The sequence below is a fragment of the Rhinolophus ferrumequinum genome, chromosome 27, assembly GCF_004115265.2.
Source record: "Rhinolophus ferrumequinum isolate MPI-CBG mRhiFer1 chromosome 27, mRhiFer1_v1.p, whole genome shotgun sequence".
NCBI classification, from domain to species: Eukaryota; Metazoa; Chordata; class Mammalia; order Chiroptera; family Rhinolophidae; genus Rhinolophus; species Rhinolophus ferrumequinum.
Genome location: NC_046310.1, coordinates 21,803,122 through 21,821,059, shown reverse-complemented (window position 1 = coordinate 21,821,059; position 17,938 = coordinate 21,803,122). Strand labels below are relative to the sequence as shown.

The 17,938-nt window shown below is 45.0% G+C and overlaps 1 protein-coding gene across 1 annotated transcript in view; it reads left to right on the top strand.

Moving 5' to 3' along the window:
* ACTN2 (actinin alpha 2) overlaps positions 1-17,938 on the top strand; it is a 60,816-nt gene that overhangs the window by 28,606 nt on the left and 14,272 nt on the right. Inside the window, exons 5-12 of the mRNA XM_033099690.1 lie at positions 368-455; positions 2,145-2,223; positions 5,122-5,203; positions 9,178-9,263; positions 10,675-10,767; positions 12,470-12,700; positions 14,932-15,079; positions 16,598-16,748. Coding sequence (XP_032955581.1) covers positions 368-455; positions 2,145-2,223; positions 5,122-5,203; positions 9,178-9,263; positions 10,675-10,767; positions 12,470-12,700; positions 14,932-15,079; positions 16,598-16,748 — 958 coding nt within the window. The remainder of the gene's footprint in view (positions 1-367; positions 456-2,144; positions 2,224-5,121; positions 5,204-9,177; positions 9,264-10,674; positions 10,768-12,469; positions 12,701-14,931; positions 15,080-16,597; positions 16,749-17,938) is intronic.

Genomic DNA, 17,938 nt, shown 5'->3' with positions numbered 1-17,938 from the left:
TTTGAGACATAGTGGCTTGTGTGAATTCCATTTACCTAAGAATATAAATGATAAATGAAGCGAATGACAGGTTAGTTAAGTCATATAAACTATACACGTTTAAAAATTTTTTGTAAGAAAGGTAAATTACCAATAACCTTGACGTCGGTTTTATATTCATGGTCATAACTTGCAGTTGCCTTTTTGAGTCCCTTAAGTGTCACCACAAGTCCGTCACTGGACGCGGGGCTCCAGCTCCCATCCTCTTGCCGAAACAACAAGAAGCAATGATGTGTTTGGTGGCTGGCCCCCTGGAGGAGTGACCAAAGTTGGGTAAATGGAGTAGTGAACATTTCCCTGGGGACACTTTTCTTGGCTGTCATTCCAGAAACCTCTGCCAAAGAAGGCCTGCTGCTGTGGTGTCAGAGGAAAACCGCTCCTTACAGGAATGTCAACATTCAGAACTTCCACACCAGGTGAGCACTGGGGCCCTGCGGTCCTCACATCCTCGCTGGAATCGCTGGGGCAGGGGGCACCCTGTCTGTTTACACTGGTGTTTCCTGCTCCTGCTGGTGGCAGGACTAAGGCCATTGAATTTTTGGTGTATAGAGACTCCCAGGAAAAACGTGTGCATATGGCTCAGGATGCTGGTAGAACAGCACTGTATTTACCAGTGAATATCACGTGGTGTCCGAATGGGTCGTCAGAACGAGGGGGTGTGAGAAGACGACTTCCTGAGGCCCTCACCTCGCAATGGGTGATGGCAGCAGGAATGGTTACTTGGTGGGAAGGAGGGGGCCATAGCAGAGTCTGATACCCCCTGTCCTAGCTACACCCTGATCCCGCTTGTGCTGGAATTCAAGAGATGTAGGAAAGTCACATTTGAAAAGTTACAGGAACGAGGATGAATGAAATCCAAATATAATCTGAGAGCATGACTTTGTAACTTGCTTCGGTCTTCTTTCTCAGGCAGATCCTCTGCCATTATTGGAAGAGTGGTTTAGTTTTTTAGCCTCTGGATGGTGGGTCAGCTCTGAATATAAATGGGTCCCGCCACCATGGAGAACCAGAATGGAGAACTGAAGAACCTCCCCATGGAGAACTGAAGAACCTCCCCAAGTTTTTGTTGTGTCTGGTCCTTAAGAATAAGGACCAGACACAACAAAAACTTGGGGAGGTTCTTCGAGGGGGGCACGTGCAGGTGCAGGCACTGAGACTTAAGTGTAGAGATGGGAGAGGCCTTTGCTGGCCTCTGACATGCTGTCTGCAGGGTGAGAGGAGCCAGTGTAAGTGTCAGAGGTCCCAGACCTGTTTCCCATTCACCTTCTTGCTCTTCCTCTGGCCAGAGTGGCCCACACACTTCAGCAGTGTGGCCCTGGGTTCTTGTCTCCTCCTGACCCTTTGAGGAACAGAACTCCTGCCCCCAGCCTTCAGGTGACCCACTGGTCACCACAGGGGAGCCCGTGCCAGGTTGTCTAAGGAATGGTTAGCACTGGTGTCTCTGGGGAGACAGACTGGGAAGCCACGTCCTCCCGGCTGAGCCCCTCAGGTACCTACATGTGTTTGCCTATAAAAAAATAATGATAACCTTATGAAGAAAGACAGAGGACACCTGGGATCTCCGAGTGGCTTTTTAAGTGTGTGAGAACACTTGGAGGGAAGTGTGTGCTGCACACTTCTGAGTAGGCGTCCTTCTGTATGTTATTGGGCAGACTCTGGGGAAAGGTCCAGAATGGAGACTGGAGAAGAGAGAGAGGAGGCAGTCAGGACTAGGGGGGCAGTGGCAGAGGAGGAGAGCAGGACAGCAGTTGAGAGGCGTCTTCCCTCCGGTCACTGCCCGTTCTCCCAGCACAGAACCAGACTGGGCAGGAGGAGGGAGGAGGCTCAGGGAAGGTGGGCCTGAAGCTGAAAACAGAAATGGACAGCAAGGGGGTGACAGCCTTCCTCAGACCCCGGGAAGCAGACAGGTATTCAAGGAAGGGGCCGCAAGGTCACTGCGTGGGGTAGGGATAAGGTACACGCGTGGGGTCTTTCCTGCCTCAGTCACACAGAAGGAAGTTAGGGGCCGTGCGGGCCACATTTCAGGCCCGTGTCTGACCAGCGCAGACCGTGCTGCTGCTCTCTCTGCATTAACCTGTGTTCCTGTTCTTCTCGACGTCGTGCAGCTGGAAGGACGGCCTCGGACTCTGTGCGCTCATCCACAGACACCGGCCCGACCTCATTGACTACTCAAAGCTTAACAAGGTTGTCCTGGGGCCCGGCATGCCGTGTCCTGCCCGCCCCCAGCATGTCGTCCTGAAAATGAGCACATCAGCACTAAACTCTGCAAACACACAGCCCCCTGGCTGGCCTGGCACACCATGCAGATGGGCAGGGTGTCAGGAAATGCCTACCTGTTACGCCTAGGGGAGGGCAGGACCCAACGCCAGTCACCCTTTTGCCCAAATTAAGCTATGTTTGTTGATTGGGCATGATACAATATGAAGGCTTTATGTATCTTTGTTACAGACTTTCCTTTCCTAGATTGTAAATATGAGAAGAGAAGGGGTAAGAAAGAGAGGGGTAAGAAAGGTTCAAATTCTCCCAGCCTTCTTTCTCCATTCCCTTTGCCTTTTCTGAAGGACTTAGTTGCAGACATATCTACTCGGAACTTATTAATTTGTTTCTCACACAAGGGACACTTCCTAATTATCTCACTATCGGTACAAAATATTGGTTGTACCCTAGAAAAGAAGTTTGGGGGTTTTGTTTTTTTCTCTTTTCGAAAAATTCAACTTAGGAAATTTTAATTCTCCCTTTAAGTTTAAGCTTTAGTGTGCTTACATTCCAGATAGTTTTCAAATTCTTTCTTTAAACATAGTTTGAAAATGTAATCTGTGCTGGAAAAAAAGAAACCCATGCCCCATCCATCTCATGGCAGACAGTCTGGGCTGCTTTAGAAGTAAAGCCGTGGGAAGGTTTAAGGCCGAGGGCCTTGCCTGCATCCACGTTCCTCCAAGTGGGCTAGGGCACATTTCTCGGGCTGCTGGTGTGCTTAGTTCGCCCTTCACATCGTGTTGCTGTTTCGCTGGAACCCATTCCTGCATGCTGCCCTCACCTGTGTGGCATGGATGGTTGTTGGACGGTGTCCTGGCTTTCACCACCTTGTTAGCTGTCACCTGCTTACCACCCTCCTCCTGGCCTGTCTCCACTGACCACAGGGTAGCACGTGCAGAATTTACTCATATCCTGAGATTGGTACCACAGCTGAGATGGAAGGTTGCCTAAGAATGGAGCACCCAGAGTTTCTCAACTTTTCAAAGTATATAATCTCTTATCCCTGATTTCGAAATGTTTCACACATACAGATAGTATATATATATATATATATTTTCAATTAATCTTTATCTCATTTGCAAAATGAGGGGATTGTACTAGAGAGACCTACTTTCACAAGCAGTTTATAATGGTCAGTTTGTATTACAAAAGGTCAACAGACCTTTGGTAATTGGCCATCTTTGATGGGTAGGAAAGTGATTACAATAGCAGCTAATACTTACATAGCTCTAGCTAAGACAGCATTATAATAAAATGCACATATGTTCATTATATATATGTTTATTATATATGTATTAATATGTATGCTATATATCACATATATTAATATGTTGTACATATGTGTACGTTAACATTAATGCATATATTAATAAATATGTATTATATAGACTATACATACTCGTTCAATGTTCATAATGCACAGTAATTATAATGCACCTATATAGTAGGTATTATATCCCAGTTTTACAGATGAAGAAAGTGAGGAAGGAATTTAGTAATCTGCTCAAGTTTACATGGCCACTTGCTGAGCCAAGAAAACACTTACTCGCCACATTTTATCTCTTTAAGTTACGGTCTAAATGAAGTAACTTTCACAAAGACTCAGAATCATTACTCTCCATTTTTAATGCTGAATTTTTCTTATATATTAAAAACAAAAAGCAGGAAACTTGTACTCAGCTATGTGGCTTTATGAACATTTGCATAAAATGTCCAGTTAGGACTCACTCTTAGCTTTCGATGAAATGCTTTTATGCTTTGTTTCACAACATTTAATTGAAAAAGCTTTTTGCTTGAAAAAGCTTTTTGCCTGAAATATGCTCTGTGAGGCCAGGAAGCTTCCTTTGCTTTCTTCATTGAATACTGTGAATGTGTTTTTGAAGCTTGCACTTTTTAAATGTTTCACCATATTAAAAGCATTGTGCTCATTGCAAAGTATTGCAGTTTCTAAAACGTTTAAGTGTCTTTGATGTGAAAATTCATTAAAGTCATTCCCAGACTAATACTATTTTTCATTTTGATTTTTCTTTCTTACATCCTTCCCCTTCCCATCCCCGTCCTAGATTCATAACAGTCAATTTCATTAGTGGATCAAAACAAAAACTGTTAAATATGTCTCAGTTTTTCAGTATTTCAGTTATACACCTCTGGTTAAATTTCTTTTGTTACATTATATATATTTAACCAATTTTACAGTGGACGATTAATGTGATCTTAAGAATTTATTGACAAGTTTCATTTACAATTGCAAGTTTTTGTAATTTCTTCTAGTCTTTAACATCCAGAAACATGATTTTTGCTCTGTGAGCCATCCCATAATATTCGTCAGTGACCTGACACTTCAACCTGGCAGCACCTTCTCTTGATCCCTTTGCTTTCTCATATTTAAAACAAGCGTGCTGGACTAAATATTCTCCATGATCACCTTCCAGATCTGGAAAACGTATGTTTCATGATTTCATTTGGACTTATTTACATTTTGTTATTAATAGAGTTGAAAATAAGTTCTGATGTATTCAGGGTGTTCGTTCCTATTCAAAGAAAGTATCTGATGACATTCCCCTCACCTGCAAAAACTTTGTTCTCTTAAATCTTTGTTTACATTTTTATGAATTGCATTGTGCATGGATTGTGTGGTTTTCGCATCATTTTTGATATCTTTATAAATGTTTGAAGTGAGAAAAGATAAGAAGGAAAACTATTTATACTATTATGGTTGTGTGTGGATGGGAAGATGTCTTCCCCAAGTCAGGTATATAGAAAATATTATTCATGTCCTGTTCAAAAATACATTTTAAAAAATTGTTTGTGCTGTGTTTCATGCAGGATGACCCAGTAGGAAATATTAACCTGGCCATGGAAATCGCAGAGAAGCATCTGGATATTCCCAAAATGTTGGATGCCGAAGGTGAGACTAACCTTGTGTTGCTGACTCTTATAAAGTCTATAGGCTACGTAGACTTCGGCCATGCGTGGGGATTCACAAAACTTTATAGTCAAGTTACATCTGAAGAACTTAGGATTCCTCAATGAGTATTAGAGGACATCATGTGTAGCTTGTTCATAAATTGTTTTTTGTTGTTTTTTTCTTTTAAATTCTGCACTAAAACAAGCCAGCAAAACTATAGTGAAAGGATTTGGTAAAAGGTTCAGCTTTGGCAAAGAAACAGAATGCTTTGTTTGTGATTTTCAAAGAAAATTTCCTATTTTCATTTTTTTTAACAACACAAAGTAATTTCCTTACCACATAGAGACAATTTTAGTATATAAATCTTTTTGTGAAGTGCTTAAGACTCCACAAGGAAAAAAGTCCTTCCTTCTGACAAGAAGTTAAGGACTCAAAATGTATAATATAGAATGTCAGCCGTCAGTGTACGTATTGAACTTTCACATTTCATTTCTAATTCGTCTAAATTAAATTTAGGTAGATCTGAAAGAATTTCTCAGTGTTTTGCAGCGTCACTCATGCTGGGAAACAGTTTTGAATACTTTTTATACCCTTTATATGTGATGAAGTCATGAGTTGTACCTGTGGCACACCATTTAAAGCACAAATGTGGAGAGCATTCATTCATTTCATTTATTCATGATTCACTTATCACTGAACAGACATCTATTGAGCACTTACTGTGAACAAAACCTCTGCTAGGTAACTGCGGGGGATACTGAGATGGGTAAGGAGGGTCCTGACCTGGAGGAACTTGGATTACAGTGTTTGTTGTGAATATCAGTCCCGAAGGGTCCATTACTTCCGCTAGTTAGCATTGTTGGGAATAGCAAAGAACTTGATTACAATTAATAGTCGATTTTCTTTCCTCCTTATTTTTGGTGATTGCATTATGGCTTCCGAAACCAATCACCACAAACTAGGTCAGTTAAAACAACAGTAATTTATTCTCTTATAGTTCTGTAGGCTGTAGTCAAAACGAAGGTGTTGGCTGGGTCGTGCTCCCTCTGAAGCTTCCAGGAGAGCCTGCTTCCTTACTGCTTAGGGAGCTCCGTGAAACCCCAGGCCTTCCTAGCTTATGGCGGCATCGCTGTAATCTCTGTCTTTACAGGGCTGTCTGCCCTCTGTGTCTGTCTCTGTGTCTCTTTCCCTCTTCTTAAGAGGACACCAGTCATATCGGATGAAGGGCCCTCTCTACTCAAGCACAACCTCATCTTAACTTGAACACACCTGCATAAGGCCCTACTTTCAAATAAGGTAACATTCACAGCGGGTAGGACTCAGCAGATCTCTTTGGGGAACAGAATTCAACCCATAACATTGATCTTTCAATTAGGATTTTAATTTTGCCCACTTATTAATTTAACCATTTATCAAACACCTATATTATTGGTGTTCACACTTGAATACACTCTTTAGAATTCTACTTACAGTTTCTCCAAAACTCTTTAGAGGGAGAAAGTCAATAAAACCGTGAAGTAGCAACATAGAAAAGTTCCTTTCCCCTTTTCTTCATCTAGCCTCTCTAAGTTTGCATTTGTGTGTTCTCTCCTTTGACGGTTCCATGTGGTAAATAATGACCCAGAGTTCACTCACTTGAATTAATTGCTAAGATACTAAGGAGGAGAGAAAACTGGTGACATTTAGTAAATTCATCTTCCAGTTCGTTAATGCCTCCAGTTCATTAATGAATATACTACAATTCAGGGCGAGTTCAGGGTCACCATCATTATAGCTCTGGCCTGCTGACAGTTTTCTTGGTTCTTAGGTTTTTCCTTGGTCTCTGAGCCCTGGTCAGGGCACATATCTATTCTGTTTTTCCTTTGCAGCTGATGGGATGTCTTGGCTTTCCATTCATTTCCTCCTCCCTGTGACACGTCCAGCCTTCCGTTACTTTTCTTCATCTTTCCTTTTGAATGGTTCAGGGAAATACTCACACACCGTATTGTTTTCTTTGTAGAGTAATTTCTCATAGGAATCTTCTGACTGACGAGGGTGTGGGACACACTGTCACATACCTACCTACCCAGCAGAACCCCCCTTTTGTATCTTTGCTGCTGACACTCAGACTAATCATCACCACAGCATCATGGTAACTTTCCTTATTCCTGCCACCCTTTTATTTTCATGTCATACCCTGGTCTCCTCTCAGATTGCTAATCCCTCTTGGTGAATCCTTGCCTTCCCACCTGCTGCTGTTGACCTGACTTCCTGTGATGTGTGTTAGTCTCTGAACCCTAAGTGGAAATGTCCGAGTGGTTAATTGGAACTGTTACCTGTGGTAAAAACTGGTGAAACACTCCACCATGCCTTTAAAAGGCTGTGAAAGTTGTTTCCCTGTTTGCCTCCACAAACCGTTTTTGAGGTGGGACCAGGTTAGATTTGTGGGTGCATTATGTCCTGTGAGGAATGCAGAGGGGGTCTTTGTTGACCCCTGGGCCACCATGTGTACAGCGATAGAAAGTCTCTGGGAGTGTGCCATTGTGTGCGTCCTGTTGTCTCCTGGAGGTCTCATTCTGGCTGTGGACTTCTGAGCTAGCTGTGCCCTTCTCTTTGGTAATTCCTTTATTTCTGTTGGCAATTCTCGAACGTGCCCCGAGGAACGACTTTGCAGGTGACTTCTTTGATTAGAGCCAAAGTTTTCACCACGTAAATGTGTGGGGGTGGCAAGGAAGATTCATTCCTCTGACTTCTCTGAGGTGACGCTGGTGGTGTTAGAACATCGGAGCAGTTAACCTTCTTTTCTCCACACAGATTTAGTAAACACTGCCAGACCCGACGAGCAAGCCATAATGACTTATGTCTCCTGTTACTATCATGCTTTTGCTGGTGCACAGAAGGTGAGGATGTAAAACGTGAGTCACCACTCACCCCTCACCTTCTGTGTCTTAAATTTTTTTTTCAGTTGTTTCTCTCTCTCTCTCTCTTTTTTTTTCCCTTTCCTCCGAGTAAGGAGACTTGTCTGGTTCTGAGGAGGCAGTCGTGTGTCTTTTTCAGTCTAGTTTTCTTTGAAACTTACTTTCTGTCCATGCACCAGTGTGCTGTTCATGTTTGTTTTCCAGAAGATTCCATACTGTTACACAATCTCACATCCTTTCTATTAATATCCTCTGGAAACCAAATGACTAGGTTTCACTTTAGGGAACTACAAGGTGTCTTTTTAACTTCATTCTGCCTAATGGCTGAGCTGAGTTTAAAGTTAAAAAGGCAAAAAATGGTGTTGCCAAGGTGAAGGAAGACAGGACATGTGTCATGGGGTTCTGTTTTCTCTCTTCCTGTTGGTTAATTCGTCAGCCAATACAAATGGTAGCAAGAATCCTAACGTGTGCAAGCTGTATAGCCCCTTCTCTTTAGATGTTTTGTCACTCCTGGTGATTTCTGTATATGACATGGTAAGTAAGTATGTATAGAAGGCATTACAAGACATGCTTCTCCAGTGACTTTCATCCTCACACAAGCAGGCTGCTTACGGGGCAGAGAGTCGACAGTTACGGGGGTGGGGTGCAGAAACGCCAGAAAAGACGGGGCACTGGCACTCTGCTGCTATTCCCAGCATCTCGCAAAGTCACGTCCATCACTCAGCAGACGTGGCAGATGACCTGATACGGTCAAGAGGACATGCATCCCATAAGTCACTAGGAAGTGGCAACAAGCTCTGGCATGCGGCACACGGGCTCTTATATTAATGCCTTGACTGCACTTTTAAGAGCCTCTCAAGGGGTCGGGGAGAGAAAAAGCCCTCAGTTTGATTATTTAAGAAACTAGCTGTTTCGAATTATTCTGGTCACGAACCATCACCATAGGTTCAGGATTGTGGGCCCAGGAAACACACAGAAAATCTATTGGTGTAAACCAGTTTGTTCTTCCCTTTGTTCACCCTGGTTTCTACTCTTCGTGTGTGTGTGTGTTTTCTGTGCTGTTTTTCCCTCCCTCAGACATTGTGAACACCCCCAAACCGGATGAGAGGGCCATCATGACGTACGTGTCCTGTTTCTACCATGCTTTCGCGGGCGCGGAGCAGGTACCCAACACGCGTCCGTCGGGGGCTGTGCTGCTCCGCATGGGTGTCAGTTGTGTGTGTGTGCGTGTGTGTGTGCGCTTCACATCTTACCTGGGAATCTAAATGTTTTGTGATGACCTAACATGGAAAGTTCCAAACTGTGAATACTTTTTCTTTCTTTTTTTTTTTTTTTAACAGTTTTTAACTTTAGGTAGTTCCTGAAGTATTTTTTGTCTTTCTTCTAAGATACTGCTTTTTTATTTCGTTGGTAAATTATAGGAAACATTTGTGCTTTAGGTGCCATAAACATTGCGCCACATTCATTGAGCAGTAAGGGGAAATTCATCCAGGAGAAGGAATGCTTTCCAGTGCCCTGGCTCTCCTCTGCCTAGAAATTGCCACCTATGTTCAGTGATTTGTTCTAACATCTTTCAAGACTAATCTTATTTTAACTGAAATAGGGAAAGGATAGCAGTGTTAGAACCTCAAAAAAAAAAAATTCACATTCCTTAAGACAAAGAGCCTGAGGAATATTGCGGGTAAATGTCGTTTTTTTCTCCACATTTATCTGTTCCTGCCTCCTGCCCCTTCACGTATCTCTACTTGGAGCATCCTGCTAGATTGGGATGGACAAAGGATGTATCATTCCTATGGTCTCTTTACGACCATCACCAGCAAATGATGACAACCGGAAATCAGTTCATATTAGGGCTTTAGAGGTGAGGCTTTGGGACAGGCTGTAGACCTGGCAGCCCAGACAGGCAAGTTGCTTTTCTGGATTCATCCCATGACCACGGTTCAGGCACTTTGCCCCTCTGGGCCCAAGTTTCCCTCCACAAAACGATGATGGAGAATGATTTCCTCACCAACTTCCCATGCAGGTTAAACAAAGTCTAAAAGCAAGTTCAGCTCTGGGGAAGGATCCCATCTGGCAAGTTGTACGTATTCATTTCAGGATAGGCCTTCTGTGAACTCAATGCAATGACATATATGTTCAGGACCCAGTTGTTTTTGCTTTGATTCTCAAAGGCTAATTTTACGTAGAGAGTTCTTACCCCAGAGTCCCCAGCTCAGCAGAGTGCTCACATGGACATTCATGGACCACAGATCTGGGGGTCCTGGGCCCATATATTTCTGTTACTAACTTGCTTGATGTTTTACAGAGCTTGTGTTGTAGACTAATGGTCTCTCCCCATTGTTCCCTACAGTATATTCAGCCTGCCGTGTAAGTCTGTGTGAAAACTGTAAAACAGGTGTGAAACGACTCATGGTATTAAACAGCCATGGCCTCCCTCGTATCCACCCTAACCTGGAATCTGCACCACGTTTGGCACGCCATTCCCCTCCTCCCCTCTCATGCCCGCCATGTTCCGTTTCATGTCTGCACATCCCTGTCGACAGAGCTGTCCTGTTTACCTATTGTGTTTTACAGGCTGAGACAGCGGCTAACAGGATATGTAAGGTTCTTGCTGTGAATCAAGAGAATGAGAGACTGATGGAAGAATATGAGAGGCTAGCAAGTGAGGTAAAGGAAACAGTGCCCCCCAGTCCTGTCCATACTCCCCCAGAGGGTGAGGCGCAGAGGGTGATCATGGATTGTCAGTGTTGTTTTCTTTGCATTTTTCATCTCGGATGGAATAAAAGTAGGGAAATATAGTTGAACTCAGAGGTGGTTCATCTTGCGGCAACATATGATTGACACAAAGGTAACCCTGGTGGTCTTTCCAACCATCCCAAAGCATAGAGAGAGTTTACATGTTTAAGAAGTAGAATTTGATTTTATTCTCAGCCTGGCACCTCCAGGATTGGGTTCCCCTAGATGACATTACACTCTGTTTTTTTCCTGCTCTACTGGCTACGGACACCATATAGGCTGCTCTCCATGTTCAGAAGCCTTGTCCACAGTGACCCAGCTCCGAGGAGCTTGCCCAGCCTGTGTGAGGTGTGACTCAGCCTGTGTGTATAAATATCTAGAGGGAAATACAGGAAGGCAGAACCCTCCACCCAGATATTTGCGCATGAGTTTCCGTGATGCCATTCTACAGCTTTTCAGCCAGGTTCTCGGTTAGAATAGCACTTTCCATGTTGTTCTTTTGTTCTTATTTTAGCATCAGTAGGAGCTCAGCAGTCTCATCACGGCCACTACAGTGTTTTCCCCACTCAAGCTACGATCTCAGTGAGGTCCACAGCCACCTCCTGTTTAGATGGCGCTCAATCCCAGTCACACGTATATAAGACCAGATCACTTTTGTCCTGACTTAATTTAGCTGATATTTGGTCTGTTCTGGGAAAAGTGTCAGGACACTTAGAATAAATCTTCCCAAGGAGTGGTTTATATTAATCCAATCTAATGAAGCTGAGTTTATATTTTCATATTGCTGCTGCGGCTCCCTTTGGCCACCTTGTTTAATGTCTGTGATCAGCTTCAGAAGCATGACCAGAACTGGAGGACGATCATCCTCAGGCATTTTATCCTTTTTCCTCCTCAGACCCTCAGGCTGTGGGCGCATCACCATTTTAACTAATTTTTATTTTTATCTGTTGTCAATTTCTAAGTGATCAAAGTGTAAACATTCGTGGCATTTTAGCAGGTCATTTCTAAGACTTCAATAGTAATTCAAGAAAATATACTTTGTCCTTAGGAATTCACTCCCATTCTCACTTGATCATGTGGATTTCTTTGAACATTCGCTATCAAATTTAATATACTGTGGCACTGAGTCAGTCCCAGATTTACAATACATTTGCCTAGTAAATAAATTCATTAGATTGGAGCTTATTTACAATACAAATACATTTTAAGTTAAACTTGATTTTTGCTGATTTTATTATACAACATTCCGCCATGTCAGGTGGGGTTTTTTTTTTTTGTTTGTTTTTGTTTTGTTTTTTTCATTTGAAAGCTCCATCCAGCATTTGTCTGCTAATGTCTGGTCTCCAAGTTTCCTGTAAATGTCACATTTTTGTAAAACATGACTTGTGCTGACTCTAAGTTTTTGACCTGCATATGGTGGTGTTGGGGTGATCGCTGGTGGCCCTGGGTAGATACTAATGATTTCACCCATGCACAGAGAGGTGCCTTTCCTCTCTTTTTAGTTAGGGGCATTGTACTTCTGTAGTTTTAGGAATATTAGGTTATCCCATTCCAAATTGCTAGGTGCCTCTGTTTTTTAACTAACGGGCAGTTTGCTGGTGTTTTCAGCAGTACTTTTGTGTTTTGGGGACAGCTTTTGGAATGGATTCGCCGCACGATCCCCTGGCTGGAGAACCGGACGCCTGAGAAGACCATGCAGGCCATGCAGAAGAAGCTGGAGGACTTCCGGGATTACCGTCGGAAGCACAAGCCCCCGAAAGTGCAGGAGAAGTGCCAGCTGGAGATCAACTTCAACACCCTGCAGACCAAGCTTAGGATCAGCAACCGGCCTGCCTTCATGCCGTCTGAGGGCAAGATGGTGTCGGTGAGTGGCCGGGGGCCAGGAGCCCCCTCTTTTCATAAAGTCTCTTCCCGATGGGCTGCTGAGAAGGAGGCATTGCTTCTCTAGTCTTCTCAGTTAATGGACATAATTTGGACCCTGCAACCACTTCATTCTTGATGGTTCCTCCCAACCATCCTGCAGCTCTTGACTCCTTACTGCGCTGGCATGGTGCCTCGCAGACAGCAAGGCCTTCATGATCTCCAATGAGGGGCCCTTGTCTTCTTCTCCCCTCTTCACAACTCGCCGCATCTTTCCACCACGTTACTTTTACCAGCATCTACAGCAGTGCCCTCTGTTCCCTGCTGTCACAGCACACCCATTCCACATTCTCGACGGCTCAGTCCTGCATTTAACGCCTTCTCTTGGTGCCGTCATTTCCTTCCTCTCTACTGAATCACTCGCATCAGCACACACAAGTTCTCCAAAACCTGCCCAACAAAAGTAAGACCTGTGACTCCACAGCTGCCTGTCGCAACTGTCCTGTTTCTTGGCTCCCCTTCACAGCAGAACATGTATTAATAGAAAGAGGTCTTTGTGGGACTGATTTCCAGATGTGCTCTGCTCCTCTGCTGCTTTGACTCTTCTGCCTGCGGTGAACTGGCTGCTGTCCCCCTCCCCTGAGACTGTTCTCACCAAAGTCAACAGCATCCGTGTTGACGATCCAATCAATCATCACTTCTATTTTCCTGTTCTCCGTAGCTTCGAGCCCGCTCTCCATCACCTCCTTCCTGAAGCTCCTTCGGCCCTTGCACTTACTGTTTTCTTCCATCCTCACCAACGAGTCTTTTCAGTGGCTGCTCGAAGATTTGGCTCCTCTGCATGTTCCATAGATGGATGCTCATGGGGCTTTGTGCTGACCCTCTTCTCTGTCCTTACACCCTCCGGGTGATCTCGCCCAGGCCCGTGGCTCTAACGACCTCCTAAATGCTGATGCCTCCCAAATTTTAATCTCCAGCTCTGACTTCCCCCAAGTTCCAGGTTCATGTATTCACTTGGATGTCTCAAAAGCATCTCAGACCTAACAGATCCAAGAGTCCCCCACAGTGTTCTCACCACCCTCTGTCACTAAAGCTCCAAACCCAGGTGTCACCATTGACCCTCTCTTTCTGTCACTTCTTGTATCTAGTTCCTCAGCCCGTCCCATTGGCTCTACTTCCAAGCTATATCTTAAATCTGTGCCCTTCTCTCTAGTCCACTGCCATTGCCCTATGCAGGGCCACCATCCTCTCTCCTCGGACTCTGCAGTAACACTCTCACTGGCTTTTCTTCTTTTTTTTTTTTTTTTTGCCCCCAAATTTAGTCTCTACACAGCAGCTTCCATTGCTTTCTTAAAATGTAAATCAGAGTGTATCTCCTTCTATCTCAAAACCCTCCAGTGACTTCCCACCATATTTAGAATAAGGTACAGACTCATTATCCTAGCCTACAGGCTCCAACATGATCTGACCTTCACTTGCCACGCGGCCACAGAGCTTGCAGTGGTTCTTCCCACGCATGAGCCTGTTCCTAACTCCCCTGACCCCCGGCCTTTAGCTTGTTCTGAGGCCTAGAGCACTCACCCCCCACTTCTGCACATAACTGGCTTTTTTGACATTGAGGTCTCAGCTCAGACCCATCTCCTCAGATGGAAGGGGTCTTCTCTAAGTAACCTGCCTACAGGAACCACTCCCATGGGCTCTGGGCATCACCTGACACTGTTTTGTTTTTCTGTCACAGTATATCACTGTCTGAAACAAACACGTTCAATTACTTATTGTCTTTATTCCCCAACCATCGTGAAGGCTACATGGGGGCAGAGACTTTGTAGATGTTGCTTCCTCTTATATAAAGTCTGTGGTCCATGCCCAGCATGTGCGTGACGGTCAGGAAACAGTTGGCGGCCGGCTGGATGGCTGAGCCCAGTCCCTGAGTCAGAATCGTCGTGCATTGAGTCACTTTAGGCTTCATCGTCTTCTGGCCAGAAAGTTAAGGCTCTGTTATTCTCTGTCCACATCTGGAGGAGTATCAGGCATATTTTCATCGATGAGAACAACTATATTTGTTCTGAAAGGCTCCGGTGATACTTGGACATAGACTTAGCATGTTTGAATGGTGACTGGGGGAAGGTGAGGGAAGGGAAGGAAAACACTGTCATACGCACAGTAGAGGGGTTCACAGGGACGCCGAGAGGCTGGAGTGTAACAGCCAGGCCTGCCCTGTCCTCACACACCCAGGACATCGCCGGGGCCTGGCAGAGGCTGGAACAGGCGGAGAAGGGCTACGAGGAGTGGCTGCTCAACGAGATCCGGAGGCTGGAGCGAGTGGAGCACCTGGCCGAGAAGTTCAGGCAGAAGGCGTCCACGCACGAGACCTGGGCTTACGGTGAGTGGCCTGGCTCGACCAGGGTTTTGTACCATCAGAGTTGAGCTGTGGACACAGCCACAGGGGGTCGTTCCATCTAACATACCTAATGCCTGTGACCCTCGGGGCGTGTGTCCTCGCCTCTCTCCATTCTGCTGTCTCCTACTGAACTGCTTCGAAAGGTGGGTGTGAAGATTTATTTTTCATTCAAGCAGATAATGTATTTTTTCACAAAACGGCACTTGCAATGCATTCTTCCCACACTTACCTACATAGGACCTGGCCTCCTCCTGTCTTCCCCACTGTTTTCTATTGGATTCCACAGGTATCTGTTTATTCCATAACTGGGGGTCAGACAGCCTGGCTTCTGCCAATAGGATGTTTATTGAATACCACAAAGCAGCATATTTTCCCACTTAGAGAATCTTCTTGGAAGAGATGAAGGCCGGGTATCGTTTTCTAGTCTTAACTTCCTCATGTCACTTGATTTCGTCTTTGTCTTCAGGCCTTGCACACATTCCTGTTCCTGTAGCCATGAACTGTGTCATAATATTTTCTGGCTGGCTCGGCTGTGTGCTGAGCGGAAGAACAAAACACTCTCCCATCACAGAATAATCTATGTTGGGGAAGGTCAGAGCGGGTCCCCGCATCCTGTGGTTCCCTCTTGCTTTATTATTGTTTGACTGTTGGGATTGCACATGGCACTTACAGGCATGAACCTGGAACTGGACAGTGGGAGCCTCGGCTGTGACACTTCTCAGGTGTGTGCCTTGGAGGAGTTTTTAACCTGTCAGTGCTTCAGTGTCCTCCTCAAAGTGGGAATGACAATCACAGCTCCCTCACAGGCTTTTGATGAACATTTAACAAGTCCATAATGATAAAATATTTAAACCAGTGACTGGTGCACAGAAAGTGCTCTGTCGTCGTCGTTACGACTATGACCCTTTGCTTTCCGTTTCTAGCTTTATGGAATTAAATTCTTCAAAGCCATCCACCAGGGAATGAATGTGGGTCTGGTTATAACCACAGCCATTGCTTGATTTGAGAAATATTTGTGGGAAAATAGGTGGAGGTTCAGAGAGAAACGTTTCTAATTTATTAGGAAAAGAACTACAGGCTACCTTTAACCACAGAAAGTTAGGCTTTCAAATTAAAAGAATTGGGATAAAGTTTGATAAAGTTTGAACCTGTGGATGAGCAGAGTACAAGTGTTTTATTTGATAATGCCTGGTGACTCTTTGAGCTAATAATTACTAATTTAACTGCATGTCACACTGGAAAACACCATACTTGTTATCTAGGATCATGAGTGTGGCAGGTTTGTTATTTAGAATGTAGCCTACTGGTTTCCCCCTTCATTGAAGACGTGAGCTTCCATTGTGGCAGCAGGACAGCCTGAAGCAGTTGCAGTGTTGCCTCTGCACATTCAGTCCCGGGATTCTTTCCCCCTTTCTCTTGGTGAACAATCGCTGGGAACTTGGCGGGCACCAAGGAGCTGAGGCGTGACATGTAGGCACACTCTTGCTACAACCTTTGCAGGCAAAGAACAGATCTTGCTGCAGAAGGATTACGAGTCGGCGACGCTGACGGAGCTGCGAGCCCTGCTGCGGAAGCACGAGGCCTTCGAGAGCGACCTGGCCGCGCACCAGGACCGCGTGGAGCAGATCGCGGCCATCGCGCAGGAACTCAAGTATGCGCGGCTGCGCTGCTGACGCGGCGCTGAGTCTTCCGGGGACCCCCCCACCCCCCCCGCAGGGGGGACCATGGCGAGACTCCCCCGATTGCGTCCCAGAGCCTGCCCAGGGAGGGGCGCAGGCCCGCCTTGCCTTTCCTGTGCGGGAGGTCTCTGGGATGGAATGGTCCGGCTTGTTGTTTTTAAAAAAACAGATGAGCTGATGCAGCTTCGGTTCTTTGGCTGTGGTAGGATCCCTGTGTCCCCCCATCCAGCAGCACCCCAGCCGCAGCACAGGCAGCTCCACTTCCAAGAGGATGAGAAATAAGGAGGGAGGCCTGGAGCAGAGCTCGGAAAGGCGGCCTCACCCAGGCGGGGGTGCAGGAGACATACCACACTGCGGGTCCAAAAACCAAAACAAAACAGAAAGTACTGCCTCACCTCTGAAGGAGGAGACATTACAGCCCCACTTTTCTTTAGCACCAAATAGGTGCCCTGTTTCGTGCACAGTGCAACTTCCGGGAGAGGGACCTCCTTGCAGTGTTTCTAAGTTTTTTTAAAGACCCTTGTCTCTTTTTGATAGATACAAAATTTCATTCCCCACTCCTTACCCCCTCATTGTAAGCGCCAATGTGTCTGTAGCATTTTCAGAGCCTGTCACATAATGGTAACATAAATGTTCATTTTAATATGTGTTACATTTTAAAACTCCCACGTTCCTCGCTTTGGACCAGCGCAGACTCCTTAATTAACAGATACAGCGTCTTTGCAGAGTATTCTATTTTTCAGCCTTGCCCACGTAAACTCTTAATCAGTGTTCATGGTCATCAGATCCAATCCGGGCACATATTTGTGGCCTCTACATTCTCTGTCTTCTTATGCTTCTTGAATGTTCGGTGTTTGGCTACTCTTAACAGTCACCAATAAAATCAGGGGATGAAAGAAACTCAGGCCATTTAATGCTCTGTAATAGTTCGCGTGAGCAATTTGAAATGGCTTTAAGTGTTGCCCATAAAATGTAAGTAATAATGGTATATTATTATTATTACTACCACTCGTGTTATTCCTGGTGTCCCCAAAGCCTATTTCCTCGCACAGTCAAGAGAGGAACCACACAGAATTTAAATCTGGGCTCATCTTAAATGTTCCTACTGTCCCTATCCTTTTCCCTTCCCTAAAATATTAAATCAAAGTGTGCGTGCAGTTTT